This window comes from Prorops nasuta, unplaced genomic scaffold (genome assembly GCF_024137725.1).
Source record: "Prorops nasuta isolate Cenicafe-Biocafe unplaced genomic scaffold, Cenicafe_Pnas_1.2 PNAS00002, whole genome shotgun sequence".
Classification (NCBI taxonomy): domain Eukaryota; kingdom Metazoa; phylum Arthropoda; class Insecta; order Hymenoptera; family Bethylidae; genus Prorops; species Prorops nasuta.
In genome coordinates this window covers 3,997,147-4,011,438 of record NW_027116799.1, presented here as the reverse complement: position 1 = coordinate 4,011,438, position 14,292 = coordinate 3,997,147, and the positions used below count along the sequence as shown (strand labels likewise).

The 14,292-nt window shown below is 37.4% G+C and overlaps 3 protein-coding genes across 4 annotated transcripts; 2 read left to right on the top strand and 1 right to left on the bottom strand.

The window, feature by feature from the left end:
- Nucleotides 1-17: 17 nt before the first annotated feature.
- On the top strand, nt 18-5,106 carry tst (twister). Its single transcript, XM_066741607.1, has 13 exons — nt 18-207; nt 278-605; nt 681-1,344; nt 1,404-1,635; nt 1,727-1,989; nt 2,102-2,267; nt 2,336-2,623; nt 2,682-3,595; nt 3,689-3,826; nt 3,896-4,155; nt 4,235-4,419; nt 4,555-4,880; nt 4,965-5,106. Exons 1-13 carry the CDS (start codon nt 175-177, stop codon nt 4,969-4,971), a joined length of 3,804 nt encoding a protein of 1,267 aa, XP_066597704.1. The 5' UTR covers nt 18-174; the 3' UTR covers nt 4,972-5,106.
- Sec13 (secretory 13) lies at nt 5,012-6,131 on the bottom strand. Its single transcript, XM_066741663.1, has 3 exons — nt 5,853-6,131; nt 5,385-5,772; nt 5,012-5,320 (listed from the first exon to the last, which is right to left on the bottom strand). The coding sequence occupies exons 1-3, from the start codon at nt 6,125-6,127 to the stop codon at nt 5,012-5,014; spliced, it is 972 nt and encodes a 323-aa protein (XP_066597760.1). The 5' UTR covers nt 6,128-6,131.
- A 2,473-nt stretch (nt 6,132-8,604) lies between these two features.
- On the top strand, nt 8,605-13,636 carry LOC136781505 (thyroglobulin). 2 transcript variants are annotated; one of them, XM_066740400.1, is made up of 8 exons: nt 8,605-8,738; nt 8,838-9,426; nt 9,517-9,772; nt 9,838-9,980; nt 10,690-12,198; nt 12,277-12,618; nt 12,811-13,274; nt 13,361-13,636. In XM_066740400.1, the coding sequence occupies exons 1-8, from the start codon at nt 8,715-8,717 to the stop codon at nt 13,538-13,540; spliced, it is 3,507 nt and encodes a 1,168-aa protein (XP_066596497.1). In that variant the 5' UTR covers nt 8,605-8,714; the 3' UTR covers nt 13,541-13,636. The 2 variants fall into 2 exon arrangements, with proteins under 2 accessions (XP_066596497.1, XP_066596492.1); XM_066740395.1 differs by having other exon boundaries at nt 12,811-13,289.
- Nucleotides 13,637-14,292: the final 656 nt, after the last annotated feature.

Genomic DNA, 14,292 nt, shown 5'->3' with positions numbered 1-14,292 from the left:
ACCTCTCTTCTAATTTTGATGCATTTTGACGATGCTTGTAATACTAATAACAGATCTTAACAAAAATTCCATATAATAATTCGTCAAATGTTAGACTATTTCGGCAAAATTTAATTGTTGTTATTTTTAACGTAGTACAGTATAATAGTGGATGAATGTTATTTCTGAATAATCATGGACTTAAAAAAAGTTACTACTGTAGAGGAGGTAAACATTATAATTTTCAGAAAAATTTATAGGAACTATTCCGTGATATTAATTGCGTTATAAATTTTAGGACGATTCATGTGCTCAGTTTGTTCTTACAAAGCCACCCATCTTACCAACGATTGAAAATGATCTAAGACAGTATTTAGAATGCCCTGAACGATTACCAATTCATCAAATAGACAGATGTCAAGTTTATTGGCCAAGACAATTAAATATTCCAGGTTTGTTAAGTTTTGATCTAGCCCCATGTAGCACTACATTAAAATTTGACAGAGATCCTATAACTGGCCAAATTGGTGAGTTGAAAGAAGTCCTTCTCAAAGGAGTAGGGGAAACTGCCAAAAATTCTATGTCAATGAATCGAGCACCAGCACCACTTGATGAAGGAGTGAGGGGTATGAATAAAAATGATCAAAAAACTATTTATTTCACTTTACTAAAATATTGAATTATCTTGACTGAAATTGTAGGTAATACAAGCAATATTCCATTCTGGCCTGGAGGATTTGATGAGCCACCTGTGTTAAATAAGGCTAATCTTGAAAACATTGACTTTGAAACAAACTTAAGAACATTGGCTAAAGGCTTTAGTTGTGGCATAGAATTTCAGAGTGATAATTGTACTCCAAAGAATAAAACAGCATCAATACCAAATCTAACTGTATCTGATAGTAATAATAGTAACCATAGTCAAGTGAACAAAGTAAATTTAATGGCAATCATAAATGAAGAGGAAAGCAGGCTGGGATTATCTATAATGCAAGATGCATCAACCAAAAGTTCTGAGGAAAGTAGCAAAAACATAACGTCTTCAGTCATAGAAGACGATGAGATATTATCAAAAATTTCAATACCAGAAGAGGATTCTAACTTTATTTTAAATATTTCCAATCATAATCCTGTTATATCGGCTGAATGGGCAGAACAGTTAAATGTTTCTGACCCAGTGCCTGATTTTGAGCAGAAAATACCTGATCCAGCACTTAAATTTGACTATGAATTAGATATTTTTCAGAAACAAGCTATAATTAAACTGGAGGAAAATTGCAATGTTTTCGTTGCTGCACATACTTCGGCCGGAAAAACCACGGTAGCCGAATATGCAATCGCTCTCAGTCAAAAACACATGACTAGGTATTGTTTCACTATTTTAATGAAGTTTTCTAAATATTGTTAAATTTATGTTTCTTTAGGGTAATTTACACATCACCAATAAAAGCACTGTCCAATCAAAAATATAGAGATTTTAGAAAGAAATTTGAAAGCGTTGGCCTCCTAACTGGGGACCTACAAATTAATCAAACTGCAGCATGCTTAATTATGACTACAGAAATTTTACAATCGATGCTATACTGTGCATCCGATGTTTTAAGAGATTTAGAGTTTGTTATTTTTGATGAAGTTCATTATATAAACAATGAAGATGTGAGTGCTGGTTTCGTCCGAAGATACAGGCGAAAGATTGATTTTTATTAAGAATATAATCATTTATTTATCCATTTATCTCTCATTTCAGCGCGGCCATGTATGGGAAGAGATATTGATTCTTCTACCACAAACCGTCACTATTGTAATGCTCTCTGCTACTGTACCAAACCCAATAAAATTTGCAAATTGGGTAGGCTCTATTAAAAAAAGGAAGACTTTCGTAATAAGTACTCCAAAAAGACCAGTTCCATTGCAGCACTATTTGTATGTAAATGATCCTGGGAGTAAGAAAGATAATGGTGGTGAGAAATTCTTAATCTTGAACAATCAACAAGAATTCCTGGTTGGAGGGTAAACAATGTTCCTTATAAGCTAATTATTACCACTATTGATTAAATGTATATGGTATGTTTTAATTCTGGTATTATATAAACTGAATAATAAAATATTGAAAAATTGACAGTTGGTATCAAGCAACGCAACGCTCGAAAGAGAACGCAAAGAAGGAAGAGGAAAAAAGATTGAAAGCAGCAAAATATAGTGGTAATACAGGTGGCCCGAAAAAAAATGCATTACTAAATGCCAATAGAAAGTTATGGAGGTCACTGGTTAACCACCTTAATACCAACGTATGTTTTTAAATAATTCTTTTCATCGCGAGTAAATTGATATTACTTTACTGTATGTAGAATTACAGGATATGATGCCCGTTGTAGTCTTCACTTTATCGCGAAAACGCTGCGACTTAAATGCCAATATGCTGATAAATAACTGCAACATTGATTTAACAACTGCTGATGAGAAATCGATGATTGCAAAATTTTTTGAGAAAAATATCAAGACTCTTAAAGGAACAGATCGAACTTTGCCACAAGTTAAAACCATGGAAATGTTTTTGAAAAAAGGTATTGGTGTACATCACAGCGGGATATTGCCTATACTGAAGGAAGTTGTAGAGATGCTGTTCCAAAGTGGGGCAGTTAAGGTAATAAAAAGAGATTTGCAGATGATTATTGTTTAACGGTCAATTGTATTGTCATTAGCTACTATTTGCAACGGAAACATTCGCTATGGGTGTTAATATGCCTGCACGCACAGTCGTTTTTGATTCGATAATCAAATACGATGGTAATGAGTTTCGAGATCTGCACCCGACGGAATACATACAAATGGCAGGTCGCGCTGGGCGACGGGGCCACGACAAGACTGGAACGGTTATAATCAAGTGTAAAGATGACACAGTCCCTAAAATAGAAACGTTAAAAAAAATGATGTGCGGTGAGCCACAAACTTTACAATCCAAATTTAAAGTCACATATCGAATGGTTCTCAATCTTAGAAGGGTTAACGAATCTGTTTCGGTTGAGTCAATGCTTCGCAAATCATTCAGAGAAATTGATAAATTTAAAAGAGAACATTTGGTTAAATCGGAAATTGAAAGTATTACAAACAATTTGTCTACGTTTCCTGAGTTCACAGCGCAGCAAAAAAGATTATCTGAGTTTTATAATTTGGCTGTGGATTATTTGCGGCAACTTGAAAAAGTCATGCCAAGTATACTTAGTTCGAAAAAAGCGATAAAAAGTATGAGCGAAGGAAGGGTGTTATTAGTGTCATGTGGAAAGCATCATAAAAAATTGGGTTTATTGTTAAAAGTGTCGAAAAGTACTAATTGTTCAAGTCAATACAGTGTGTTGGTCTTAAGTAGTGCCGATACACCACCAATCAAGAATTCTGATTCAGATTTAGAAAATCCATCGAAATCTGTGAAAAATGAATTGTGGTACGATATGATTGGTTTAACAAAGAAAGATATATATCTACCTAATGAAAAATCGTCCCACGAGGTTCTAACGCTATCTCCGCAGCATATTTTGAAGATTACCGAGCAAATTATACAAACCGACTGTAACCTCATTATCAAAGACTGGGAAAAGAGGCAAATAGCACGATTTAAGTAAGACCGGTATTCTGTAATATCTTTCCTTTGTTTTGCATCCTTATACTTTTAATAATGCATCTGTATGTCATCTTTTAATAACTTCTGCAGAAATGACCCACCAGGAGCAACTTGTCAATCGGCTATTCAAATGCTGCTAGCATTATCCCTCGAGGTTTCGTCCAATCCTGAAATCTTATCATTCATTGACATAAGTCCTACCTCAATCGATACGAAAAAACGACTTAGGTATTTACAAAAGATTAAAGTGCGAAGCATCGCTTATGAACAATGAGCCGTAATTTTTTTGTATTTTAGAAATTCTGAAGATATACATTCAAGTAGCGTCGAAATAAAACATTTAAATCAGTTGAAAGAGAAAATTGATTCTCTTATCAACATGGAAATTTCAGATATTGAAGAACAGTTTTTTATTGTTTTTAACTACAAAGAACTTGAGAGCCGAAGAAACGGACTTCAGGTTCAACTTAGTGATGAAGGATTAGCACTTTATCCAGATTATCAAAATATGGTTACCTTATTAAAGAAGCTTGGCTACATCGAAGTAGATGAGAGAGGCAAGTATTGTCAAAAATGTTAGGAGGATAGGGAGGGAAACCTAGTATATATTAACATTATATTTTTAAATAATTGCAGTTGCTTTGAAAGGCAAAGTCGCTTTGCAGATGGGAACAAATGAGCTAATCATAACAGAATTAATTTTAAAAGATGTACTAACCCGCCTACAGCCAGCAGAAATAGCTGCTTTATTATCAGGAATTATTTTTCAACAACGAACTGATAATAATCCACTTGAAGATTTAAAGAAAGATCTGAAAGATGCAAGTATATTAAATCTACATGCTGCACTTTATTACATGATTTTTTTTCACGTTCTTCGTTGGTTTTACCATTTCCGCTTCTCTCTCTCTGTCTGTCTGTCTGTCTGTCTCTTTTATTTTATTTTATTCTTTTAGAGGTGTGAAGTAATCACTGAAATTCATGAAAATCTTCAAGAATTAGAGCGAACGTATTTTCTACAAACCTTACAACCATTAAACTTTGGCTTGGTAAGAGTAGTATATGAGTGGGCAAAAGGAAAACCTTTTGCAGAAATAATGGAACTAATTGATGTGCAAGAAGGAATAATTGTAAGATGCATACAACAACTGGATGAAACCTTGCGCGATGTTAAGAACGCAGCTATTGTCATAGGTGATCCGGTCTTAAGACAAAAAATGGAAGAAGCTTCAAAAGCTATAAAACGTGATATCGTTTTCGCAGCATCTTTGTACACTCAAGAGTAATCTATTTTGTTGTATTATAAAACGTAAGAAATTAATGACATTCTTTATAAAAGGAATAGTAATATTTATTATTATTTTAGAACCTAGAAAATTATACAAACTCTTTTTAATTCATGACTGTTTATCATCATAGAACACGTTGATCCATGTTATTTGTATTGCCTTGTCCTTTATTCAAATCGGAAATACATGTCCATTGGCCTTCAGAATTTTCACGCCAAAGCGTGACTTTGTTATCACCTCCGCTTACCGCCAATATACCACCCGTCAATGACCAACTTACATTCCATATTACATCGTCAAAGATGTTAAGAACATTCGGTGTCCAGCTAGAGTAATCATTGGACGTCCACACAATGACTCGGCGGTCTTGAGAACAGGAAGCCAAGGTGGCTCTAGAAGGTCCAACGGCTGGTGCCCAGGCAACATCTCTTACCTGTAGCATGGATAAATATGATACATCTAATATCAAGAAAATTGTAATTATTTATTAATCATACCCAATCACTATGAGCTTCTAATTTCTCTTCTTCTATCCATCTATCTCCCTCTTCCTTCCATATTTTAACTAAATTATCACAGCCTCCACTGGCTAATCGTTTTACCAAAATATTTCTTTGCTGTGTATTGTTACTATCTAAGCCAGTTTCAATAGCAGGACACCAACTGACTGTGTTGCAACCAATAGTGTGAGCATTAGTTATCTTTTGTATATCCCACGTATCCCCATTATTGGTGAGAATTGAGATTGAGCCATCGGAGCTTCCACAAGCTAAGATGAGACCAAATTCATGGGATGCCCAAGAGACAGAATTTACAGAAGAGTCGTGATTAGTATGTTCATAAATTTTTGTCCACTCTCCAAGCTCTTTCCAGATAATGACTTTTCTAATGAAAAATGTGAAAACAAGTTGGTGTCAAGTATCAAGAAAAAGAACAAAATATAGATCCATCTGTTTACTGCATACCTATCATAGCTACATGATGCTAAAATATTACCAAATTTGGGGTGTGCCCATGCGACTTGCCATACTGGACCTATATGTCCTTTTAAATCGGCTATTAAATTATCCGTACCATTCTTTAAATCAAAAATTTTAATTGAGTTATCACTTGAACAAGTGGCTAACCTCAAACCATAATAATCCATAACAGCATCATGAACCATGTCCTCATGATTGGTATCGACCGAATTTAAAACGGAAACCATGTTTCTACTAAACAACGTTGCCAACTCCGCCATTTTGAATTATGCTACGCTATATCATGATCTCAATCATCGATGCTGCCGCCTGTCGGACGAAATAAAAATTAATAGAATAGGGATAGAAGAAATTATTTTTGTTTAATGTAGGTATGTTTTAAAGGCTTTAAAAAAATGTTAATTCTTTCAAAATACATTAATTATTATATACGTATGTAAAGGCTATAGGGATTCTATAATAGAATAGTTGCACATCATTATTGTTGTCTATATACTTATGCGACAGCTTAATGAAAGTGATTATTTTCTTTTACTATTCAAATAATTTTGTGTATACCACAATCTTAATAAGAAATTAAATAATTATATTTTTTCAAAATTTTAGTTAAGTTGGGTCACTACTTCAAAGTTTACTTATGTTATCTACAGTACTTAATAACGAATATAAAATAACGCAGGTATATAATTATAAAGTATATATGGACTGAATAATCATCATCCCTGAAATGTGTCCTTGAGAAAATTCATTGAGTATTTGATTTCTTACTTTTCAATGATAAAAATAAGGGTAGAAAATGGTATAAGCTCGTATAAGTGCTCCAATAGAACGCTTGACTAAAAGTCGAAATAAATATAGCTGACTTAAATTGACTCTTTGTTGTTAGAGCGATACAATGACTAAAGGAAGGTATAGCCCTCATAGCGACCGTTGCAGAGAGAAAAAGAGCAAAGTTTGAGGAAGAAATATATACCAGTGTGAGTATGCTTGTGACCACGCTTCCGACAGTCACACCTACAGGAACGATGAAAAGCTGAGTCGAGAAATGAAATGGGGAATGTCGGTCATTGGGTCTTTCTTCTTACTCGCGACTGACGTCAACAGTACACTGACATAATGCAGCGGTATTTAATTTTTATTATCTTATAAACTTTAATAGTTTTAAGCGTGTAAAGTAAAAATAAACAACAAAATAGGGGAATGACCTAAAGAATTAAAATGTACTGTAAACACACAGTATAATGCTTTGCACGGTGAATTTAAAGCTTAAAGAAGGAAATAAGAAGGAAAGGAAAAAGGGGGTCATTGAACGCGAGGCAAGGGCAAACTGGCAAACTGGCAAAGGTAAGTGGACTACTGACTACCGAGACAGACTGGTGAAGTGCTGTGGTATGGTGACTATGGTGAGTGGACTGGTGGTGTGTGGTATAGCAGTGATGGTATGGTATGGTACACGGTGACGGTATGCGGGCAGAGCGGCCGAACAGTATAGCAAAGCAACAGGCATTAGTAACAGCTAGCAAAGAGTATAAAGCAAACAAGTAAATAAGCAAGCGTGTAGTTTGAAAATCGAAATATTAATTAGTATAATATGGTTATTTCAACTTATTAAAATGGTCAAGCAGTCTTGAAGAGAGGGATAGAGAGAAGGGGGGGAGGGGGAGTTGTTAATATACTTTAATAGAAAGTATCGTTGGCGCATACGTTAAACCACGTTAAACTAGTGTGGGGTAAGCTTTCTTAACGAAACGACATGCACATCAGAAACAACTTATTTACACCATAAAGAATAGCATAGATATTTGAAAATAGTGTATATTTTCCACGGATTTTAAAAAAAGTCTACGACTTTTTTTATACACTATACATAGTGTTATAATATATTTGGCGACCCAGATAAGAGTAAGTTGACCCGGAAGGAGAGAGTCAAGTATCGAACAGTCGAGATAGAAGCTTGTGTTAATTTGAAATCAGTGCTTTGTTCTTCGTCGTTTTTATCGAGTGTTTTAATTTTTGGACCAACAGGATCTGGTGTCAGTCGAGTCATAGAAGGAGCTGAGGAGGATACATGCACCGAGGATGTATCGGAAATGCATGTGCAACGGTGGTACTGTTGCCTTGGTCGTTGCTGTTACTTGGCTATCAATCTGGGTGATCTCTCTATCGACGCCCATTGATGCAGGTAAGACACTAGCCTAAAAAAACCATAACAGTTTTTTCTTCTTTCCTCTCGCCATCCTCGATAGACTACCACCACATTCATAAATTGAAGTAAACATATGTTGGTGTGCTATATGTATAATATTAAAAGTGTGAACACATACTCATGCTATAAGTATGGCAGTAGGATGTAGGATGAGAGAAAAGAAAACCCGTTATCTCTCGTTGGTATTTTTTAACTGAAATTGTACACGAGCAAATTTCTCATGAAAATGGTGTTTTTCAGAGTCGGTGAGGGTCGTGATTGGTAGCACAAGAAAATTAATTAGCAGATGTCCATCACTCGAGGAGCAACAAATCTGTCCAGCTCGAGCGGCTTATTGCAAGAATGACTCTGAATGTCAAGGTGGAAATGGCAAGGAACGATGCTGCAAAACAGCTTGCGGATTACGTTGCGTAAATGGCGAACTCACCGCCTGCGAGTTATTGACGGTGCTTACTCATACTACTTATCGTCCAAAGTGCGACAAATTGACCGGTGAATTTGAGCCTGTACAGTGCGACCAGAGCGGGAAAAACTGCTGGTGCGTCGATTACTTAGGTGCGGAACGTCCTGGGACCAGAGTCTCCAGTCGTGACAAAGTAGATTGCGATCATCCGAGGCCTTGTCCAGCGCACACCTGTCGAATGCTCTGTCCTCTTGGTTTCGAGGTTTCTTGCACCACTTGTTGATTGCTTCATTTAATACAGCGTTTTTATAGTAAATGCACACTCATTTTAAATCTAACTCTATTCTTCTTTTATTAACAGATTGAGGCAAAAACAGGCTGTCCAAAGTGCGAGTGTCGAGATCCTTGCAGAGGGGTCGTTTGCCCAGGCCCGAGTCAATCTTGCCAATTGAAAGAAGTGAATTGCGCTCGTCCACCATGCCCACCAGTCCCTACTTGTCGCAAGGCAAAGTCATTGCAAAATATTTGTCCGAATGGCGGTGTACCGTTGCAGATTACTGATTCTCCAAGACCATTCCTCTGTGGTAACTCTGCAGGCAAACCCACCTGTCCACCCATGTACGCTTGTCAAGTAGAACCGAATCAAGAATACGGTGTGTGCTGCCCAAGTGCTGGTAATCTTCAAAGATCTGGTGCATGTCCGGATTCAACGGAATTAACAGATGATCAGACTTGTTATCTTGGTACTGGTAACGTTACCCTGTTTACTACCTGCCAGCATGATCTTGAATGCCCGTCGCCTCAAAAGTGCTGCAAGAGGACTACAAATTGCCCTGCTGTTTGTACAATCCCTAGGGATCTCGGTATATGTCAACGTGATCGAGATCTCGCCCAGCTCTTGACAATTTCCGAGCGAGAAGGTCGAGGCTACGTGCCACAATGCACAATTGGTAGCTTGTTATTTTCTGCAGTTTTTTTTTTTGTACTTTTACTGGTGTTTTTATGGATAATTTGTATCGATTAATGGTAATTTATTTTAGATGGAGCATACGAGGCCAAACAATGCTCGAGAAACGGTTTGGTATGTTGGTGCGTTGATAAAAATGGCCGAAAATTATCAGGATCCATGGGACCTTCCAATAAGGTGAAATGCAGTGAGGCTATTTCGAACGGTAGATCATTGGCGACATCTTGCACGGCCAGAGCCGAGCAGTGCGCTCAACTCTGTCAATACGGTTTTAAAGCTGATCCGATATCTGGTTGTCCAACCTGTGAATGTGATAATCCATGCGAGGGGTAAGAAAGGCCGTGATGGAAGGAACCAGGAAAAATGCATTTTTTTAACTCTTTGCTTTTTACAGATTCCTCTGTTCTCCGAATGAAGAGTGCGTTGTTGAGCGAGACGACCAATGCACGAATCTTTTATGTTCAAGCAGACCAATCTGCAGAGGAAAACGTAGCAATGACACGAATTACCATCAGAGGTCAATGTCGAATCGCACTGGTAAGTGTAGTATACTTTGGATTTGTTCTTTTTCGTTATATTACTGAACTAGTGCAATTAGTTGAAATAAAACAAACATATTTTCTCATTCTTACTTATTGCACTAGCGCAATAGTACAGCGAAAAAAAAAACAGATATTACGGTAGGTAACGAATACATATATACATACATTAGAGGGGTTACTAAAAATTAAATTTTTAGCAACATCCCATAAAACGCTAGTATTTGATGAGAAATTATTTATAATTCTTCAGAAAAAATGCTATACGCCTTTTCAGAAAAAGACATATCTAACTGCCTGTCTTCGAAAAATTCAATAATTTCTTAAAAAATGTACTTCAACGACATCGGGGCAGAAATTCCTGTTATTTCTCCACAAAAAAGCTGAAGCTTATTTGGTTTCACACAAAATACTACCATTTTTTTAAGTGCGCTAAAAATTTAATTTTTAACGAGAATGCCAGTATATACATAATAATATTCATATTTTCATTTTAAAGTTTTTAAAAATATTTTGATATAAAACAGTGATCAATTCACGATATATTATAAATCGTACAGATAAAATTGCTTGAAAAATTTTTGAGATTAAGGCGGCCAACTTGCTGTATAAGTGAAGCTATATAGAGCCTCGACAATATATATATACATGTATTGGGCGTCGATACGACTGTATTTCTTGACTCATAAAGCATTTTTGTATTGCAGTGTGCGAATATTTACGCGATTTCAACGAGCGTAGAAAAGGAGGGACACCATTGCTGGCAGTAGATAAGCCTGATTGCGAGGAAGACGGGAGTTTTAAGGCTTTTCACTGTAAGGAGAATGGCGAGTGTCAATGTATGAACGAGAGAGGCGTCATTCTGAAGAGAAACATAAGCACTGCAGAAGAATGCAACGATTTATTATCCAAAGCAGCTGGTTGCAAACTTTGGATATCTGCATCTTGCAATCTCAGTTGTCCATACGGTTATGAGCTGGACGATAATGGATGCGAGCTCTGCCGCTGTTACGATCCATGCGAGGCTTCCAAATGTTCCAAAGACAAAACTTGTAGCATGATCCAAGTGAACTGCGTCATGGGTGAATATTGTCCAAAAATACCAGCCTGTATATCTACCAAGAGACCAGGTCAATGTCCGTACCTGGTGCCAAGCTCGTCCAGCTGCGAGTTGAGATGTAGCACTGACGAGGAATGCTCGCCGAGTGAAAAGTGCTGCTCAACTGGATGTGGTACACAATGCGTCGCTCCGATGATGGCTACAGCTTGTCAACACTCTCGAGCTTTAACCGAGCATGCTGCCAGGGAGTCTGGCGAGCCTGCTAGAAGGATCTACATACCGAAGTGCAGAGAGGATGGTAGTTTCGAGCCGATTCAATGTCATCAAGGAATCTGTTGGTGTGTCGACCAAGAAGGGAAGGAGGCAGCTGGTACCCGGATGATCCAAACAGTAGCTCTAACAGCAGGATCACGTCACCATCCTCATCTTCAGCAGCAACAACAACGATGCAGAACTCCAGAATTTTGTCCAAGCATCAAGGATCATTGTAAGCTCGAGTGCGAGTATGGATTCGAGTTGGATTCAGATACTGGCTGCCCAATTTGTAGTTGTCGTGATCCTTGCAAAAATGTCCAGTGCAGAGGAGAGAGAGAGAGCTGTAGGATGGTCGAGGTGTCTTGCAGTGCACCGCCTTGTCCTCCTATACCGGTATGTCTGCCTAAGAAGGAAAATCCTTGCCCCAATGGATCACCTCTACTGTCTGTGAATTGTGGACCTCGTGGTGGTGGTAATCGCTGCCCCTCCACTCACAAATGCGAGCTCTCGCCACTGGACGAATACGCTGTTTGCTGTCCGAAGCCAAGGGATGTCTGCTTCGAACTACCTGTATTAACCTGCAACAATACTGACGGCAGTCAACGGGCTTACAATACTACTTGGTACTTTGATCCAGAACGAAATCAATGCAGAGAGAAAAGCCCATGTGCTGTTCACTTGCATAATGACTTTACTAGTAAAGATCATTGCGATGCTGTATGCCCAGTTTTGTCTCAATGCGAGAGACTACGTGAGAAGAATCTGAAAACGTCCCAAAGATTGGGTCAGCCCATTTTTCTACCACGGTGCAATCCGGAAACTGGCAGCTGGCAACCTGTTCAGTGTCTCGAACACGTTGGGGTTTGTTGGTGTGTCAACAGAAGGGGCCAACCTCTCAAAGGTATCTTTGGATTCCTTCATTATCAGTTTTATAATACTTTTAGGAATCTTTCCTTTTCTTACGATTAATGTTCTGCAGGATCACTTACAAGAGGCTCCGAAGCCAAGTGCAATTTTCGCCAAGCCAGACGAGGGGACAGTAATAGGATAAGTTTGGCGCAAAGTCTGGAAGTCCGTCATCAATCGAGGATTTCTAAGGTGAAAGCTGAAACGGTTAATAATGCTTCGGCAATTTTTATCGATGGTAACAGTAGCAGCAGGTGTCGCTCTATGAAAGATAAAGGCCATATTATGACGAGTTGCGATCGCCATGGCAGATTCGAACCGACGCAATGCGCTGCTAACACTTGCTGGTGCGTCGACGAAGCTGGCAATCAACTCTTAGGCTCGGAACCTTTTCAGAAAGGCACTAGAATCTGCCGTAAGTACTGAAGTTTAGCAAGTTGTTTGGTTGCACAGTATAGTATATACATATATTAATAGCACCATCAATAATCGATACATTTACTTTCGCCTCGTATATTTCATATTCTCATAGACAGTATTTTATACCAATAATACCACACACAACTATTTATTCGTTTATAAATAATTCTCCTTTCATTTATTGCAGTTCCAACGCCAATAGAGACAGTTGATGTAACACTAAGGTTTCCTGGATTGTTCATTTCCTCTGAAAGTAACAATTTATTCGTCAGGCAAATGGAAGAACTTTTATGGAGACTTGGTGCCAAATTGAAAGATGGGATTGATGTAAAACCTAAGCATGATTCGTACATCATCAATTTTCAACTAATCGGCCCGAATAAAATTGACGTAGCTTTTCATTTGGAAGAGCTGGTGAGACTGCAAAGACTAGTGATCTTAGGATCCGTCGCTGATGCTACCATGTCGCATTTCGCTCACAAGCCTAGTTCAGAGGATCAGTTAAAAAATCGAATAATTGCTTTGGAACAAAGGGAGATCCTCACAAACGTTGAAAATCCCATTTATCAAAGCGCGACACTTGTTCTAGCTGTCTGCAGTGCTTTTATCATCAGCAGTCTTTTAATTATTCTCATGCTCTATCGTAAAAAGGTTTCTATCCATCATGTATGTGCTATATCTCGCTCTATTCTCGCTATTTTCTCAATATTCCATTATAATTTGCAATTCATTCGCAGGTAAATTTGAGGGATTCGATAAAAACAATTCATGGAGATCAGCGGTTCCTTGCCTACAATCAACAGCCTATCTATATAATTGGATTGGAACAGAAAGATGATGGAAATCAAGCCATCTCCCCAGTACGAGATAATGAAAATTTCGTAAAAAGTCGCGATACGAATTTAGAGAACGATTAAAATGCACATTGGGTCCACATTTTTTTCTTCCCTTATTTTGTATAAATGTATAGCGTAAACCTAAATTTTCTTTGCTCTTATACTAGAACGCATGGATCATGGTTTGGCTCTATTTATATTGTGAGTGTGTATTTATAAATATCTATACAATATGTGCGTATGCGTATTATGTTAGGAAAAAATCCTATCATTTCAATTATATTTATAAATAAAAAAAATAATTGATAATTTTAAAGACAATAAAATTCGAAGGAATATAAGATTTTTTGTAGAATATATTGATTTCTTATTTGAAAAGGGAAAGTAAAAGAATCGCACTGAATCAGTAGAAATAAGATTATTAATTTATAGAAATAGGTCGGTGACTGGACAGGGATGGTAATTCGGTTCACCGCATAATCGTTTGATCATCAGCGTTAGGGACCGAAGAAGCTTTTGGCTCAAGGGTTAGCGCTTAGAGCCCAGAAACTGCTGTGCGCAACTCATTTTTACTCCCTTCTGTTTTTAGCGAGCAGCACACTACATCTTTTATAAATATAGTTGTGACAAACACTACCAAGCATCTACTATAGCTATCACATATACTTCATGCCTATACGTTTTAGAAGCTGTTATATTGATCCAGTTTTTACGTGGTATTGTTAAATGGTTTATTTATTTCAATAACGATTCTCTTCGTATTGATACTTTTATTTAATTGAAATGCAAAATTTGAGAATTTGTGTGCATCCTGTATTCTGTACAGCTAGCTG

Excerpts from the sequence above, each read along its gene's own strand:
- tst (XM_066741607.1), top strand. The coding sequence starts at position 175 with ATGGACTTAAAAAAAGTTACTACTGTAGAGGAG. Across the intron at positions 208-277 it reads AAGTTACTACTGTAGAGGAG|GACGATTCATGTGCTCAGTT; the intron begins GTAAACATTATA and ends TATAAATTTTAG. Across the intron at positions 3,596-3,688 it reads AGGCAAATAGCACGATTTAA|AAATGACCCACCAGGAGCAA; the intron begins GTAAGACCGGTA and ends TAACTTCTGCAG.
- Sec13 (XM_066741663.1), bottom strand. The coding sequence starts at position 6,127 with ATGGCGGAGTTGGCAACGTTGTTTAGTAGAAACATGGTTTCCGTTTTA. Across the intron at positions 5,773-5,852 it reads GCATCATGTAGCTATGATAG|AAAAGTCATTATCTGGAAAG; the intron begins GTATGCAGTAAA and ends ATTTTTCATTAG. Across the intron at positions 5,321-5,384 it reads TAGAAGCTCATAGTGATTGG|GTAAGAGATGTTGCCTGGGC; the intron begins GTATGATTAATA and ends TCCATGCTACAG.
- LOC136781505 (XM_066740395.1), top strand. The coding sequence starts at position 8,715 with ATGCTCTGTCCTCTTGGTTTCGAG. Across the intron at positions 8,739-8,837 it reads TCTGTCCTCTTGGTTTCGAG|ATTGAGGCAAAAACAGGCTG; the intron begins GTTTCTTGCACC and ends TTTTATTAACAG. Across the intron at positions 9,773-9,837 it reads TGTGATAATCCATGCGAGGG|ATTCCTCTGTTCTCCGAATG; the intron begins GTAAGAAAGGCC and ends TGCTTTTTACAG.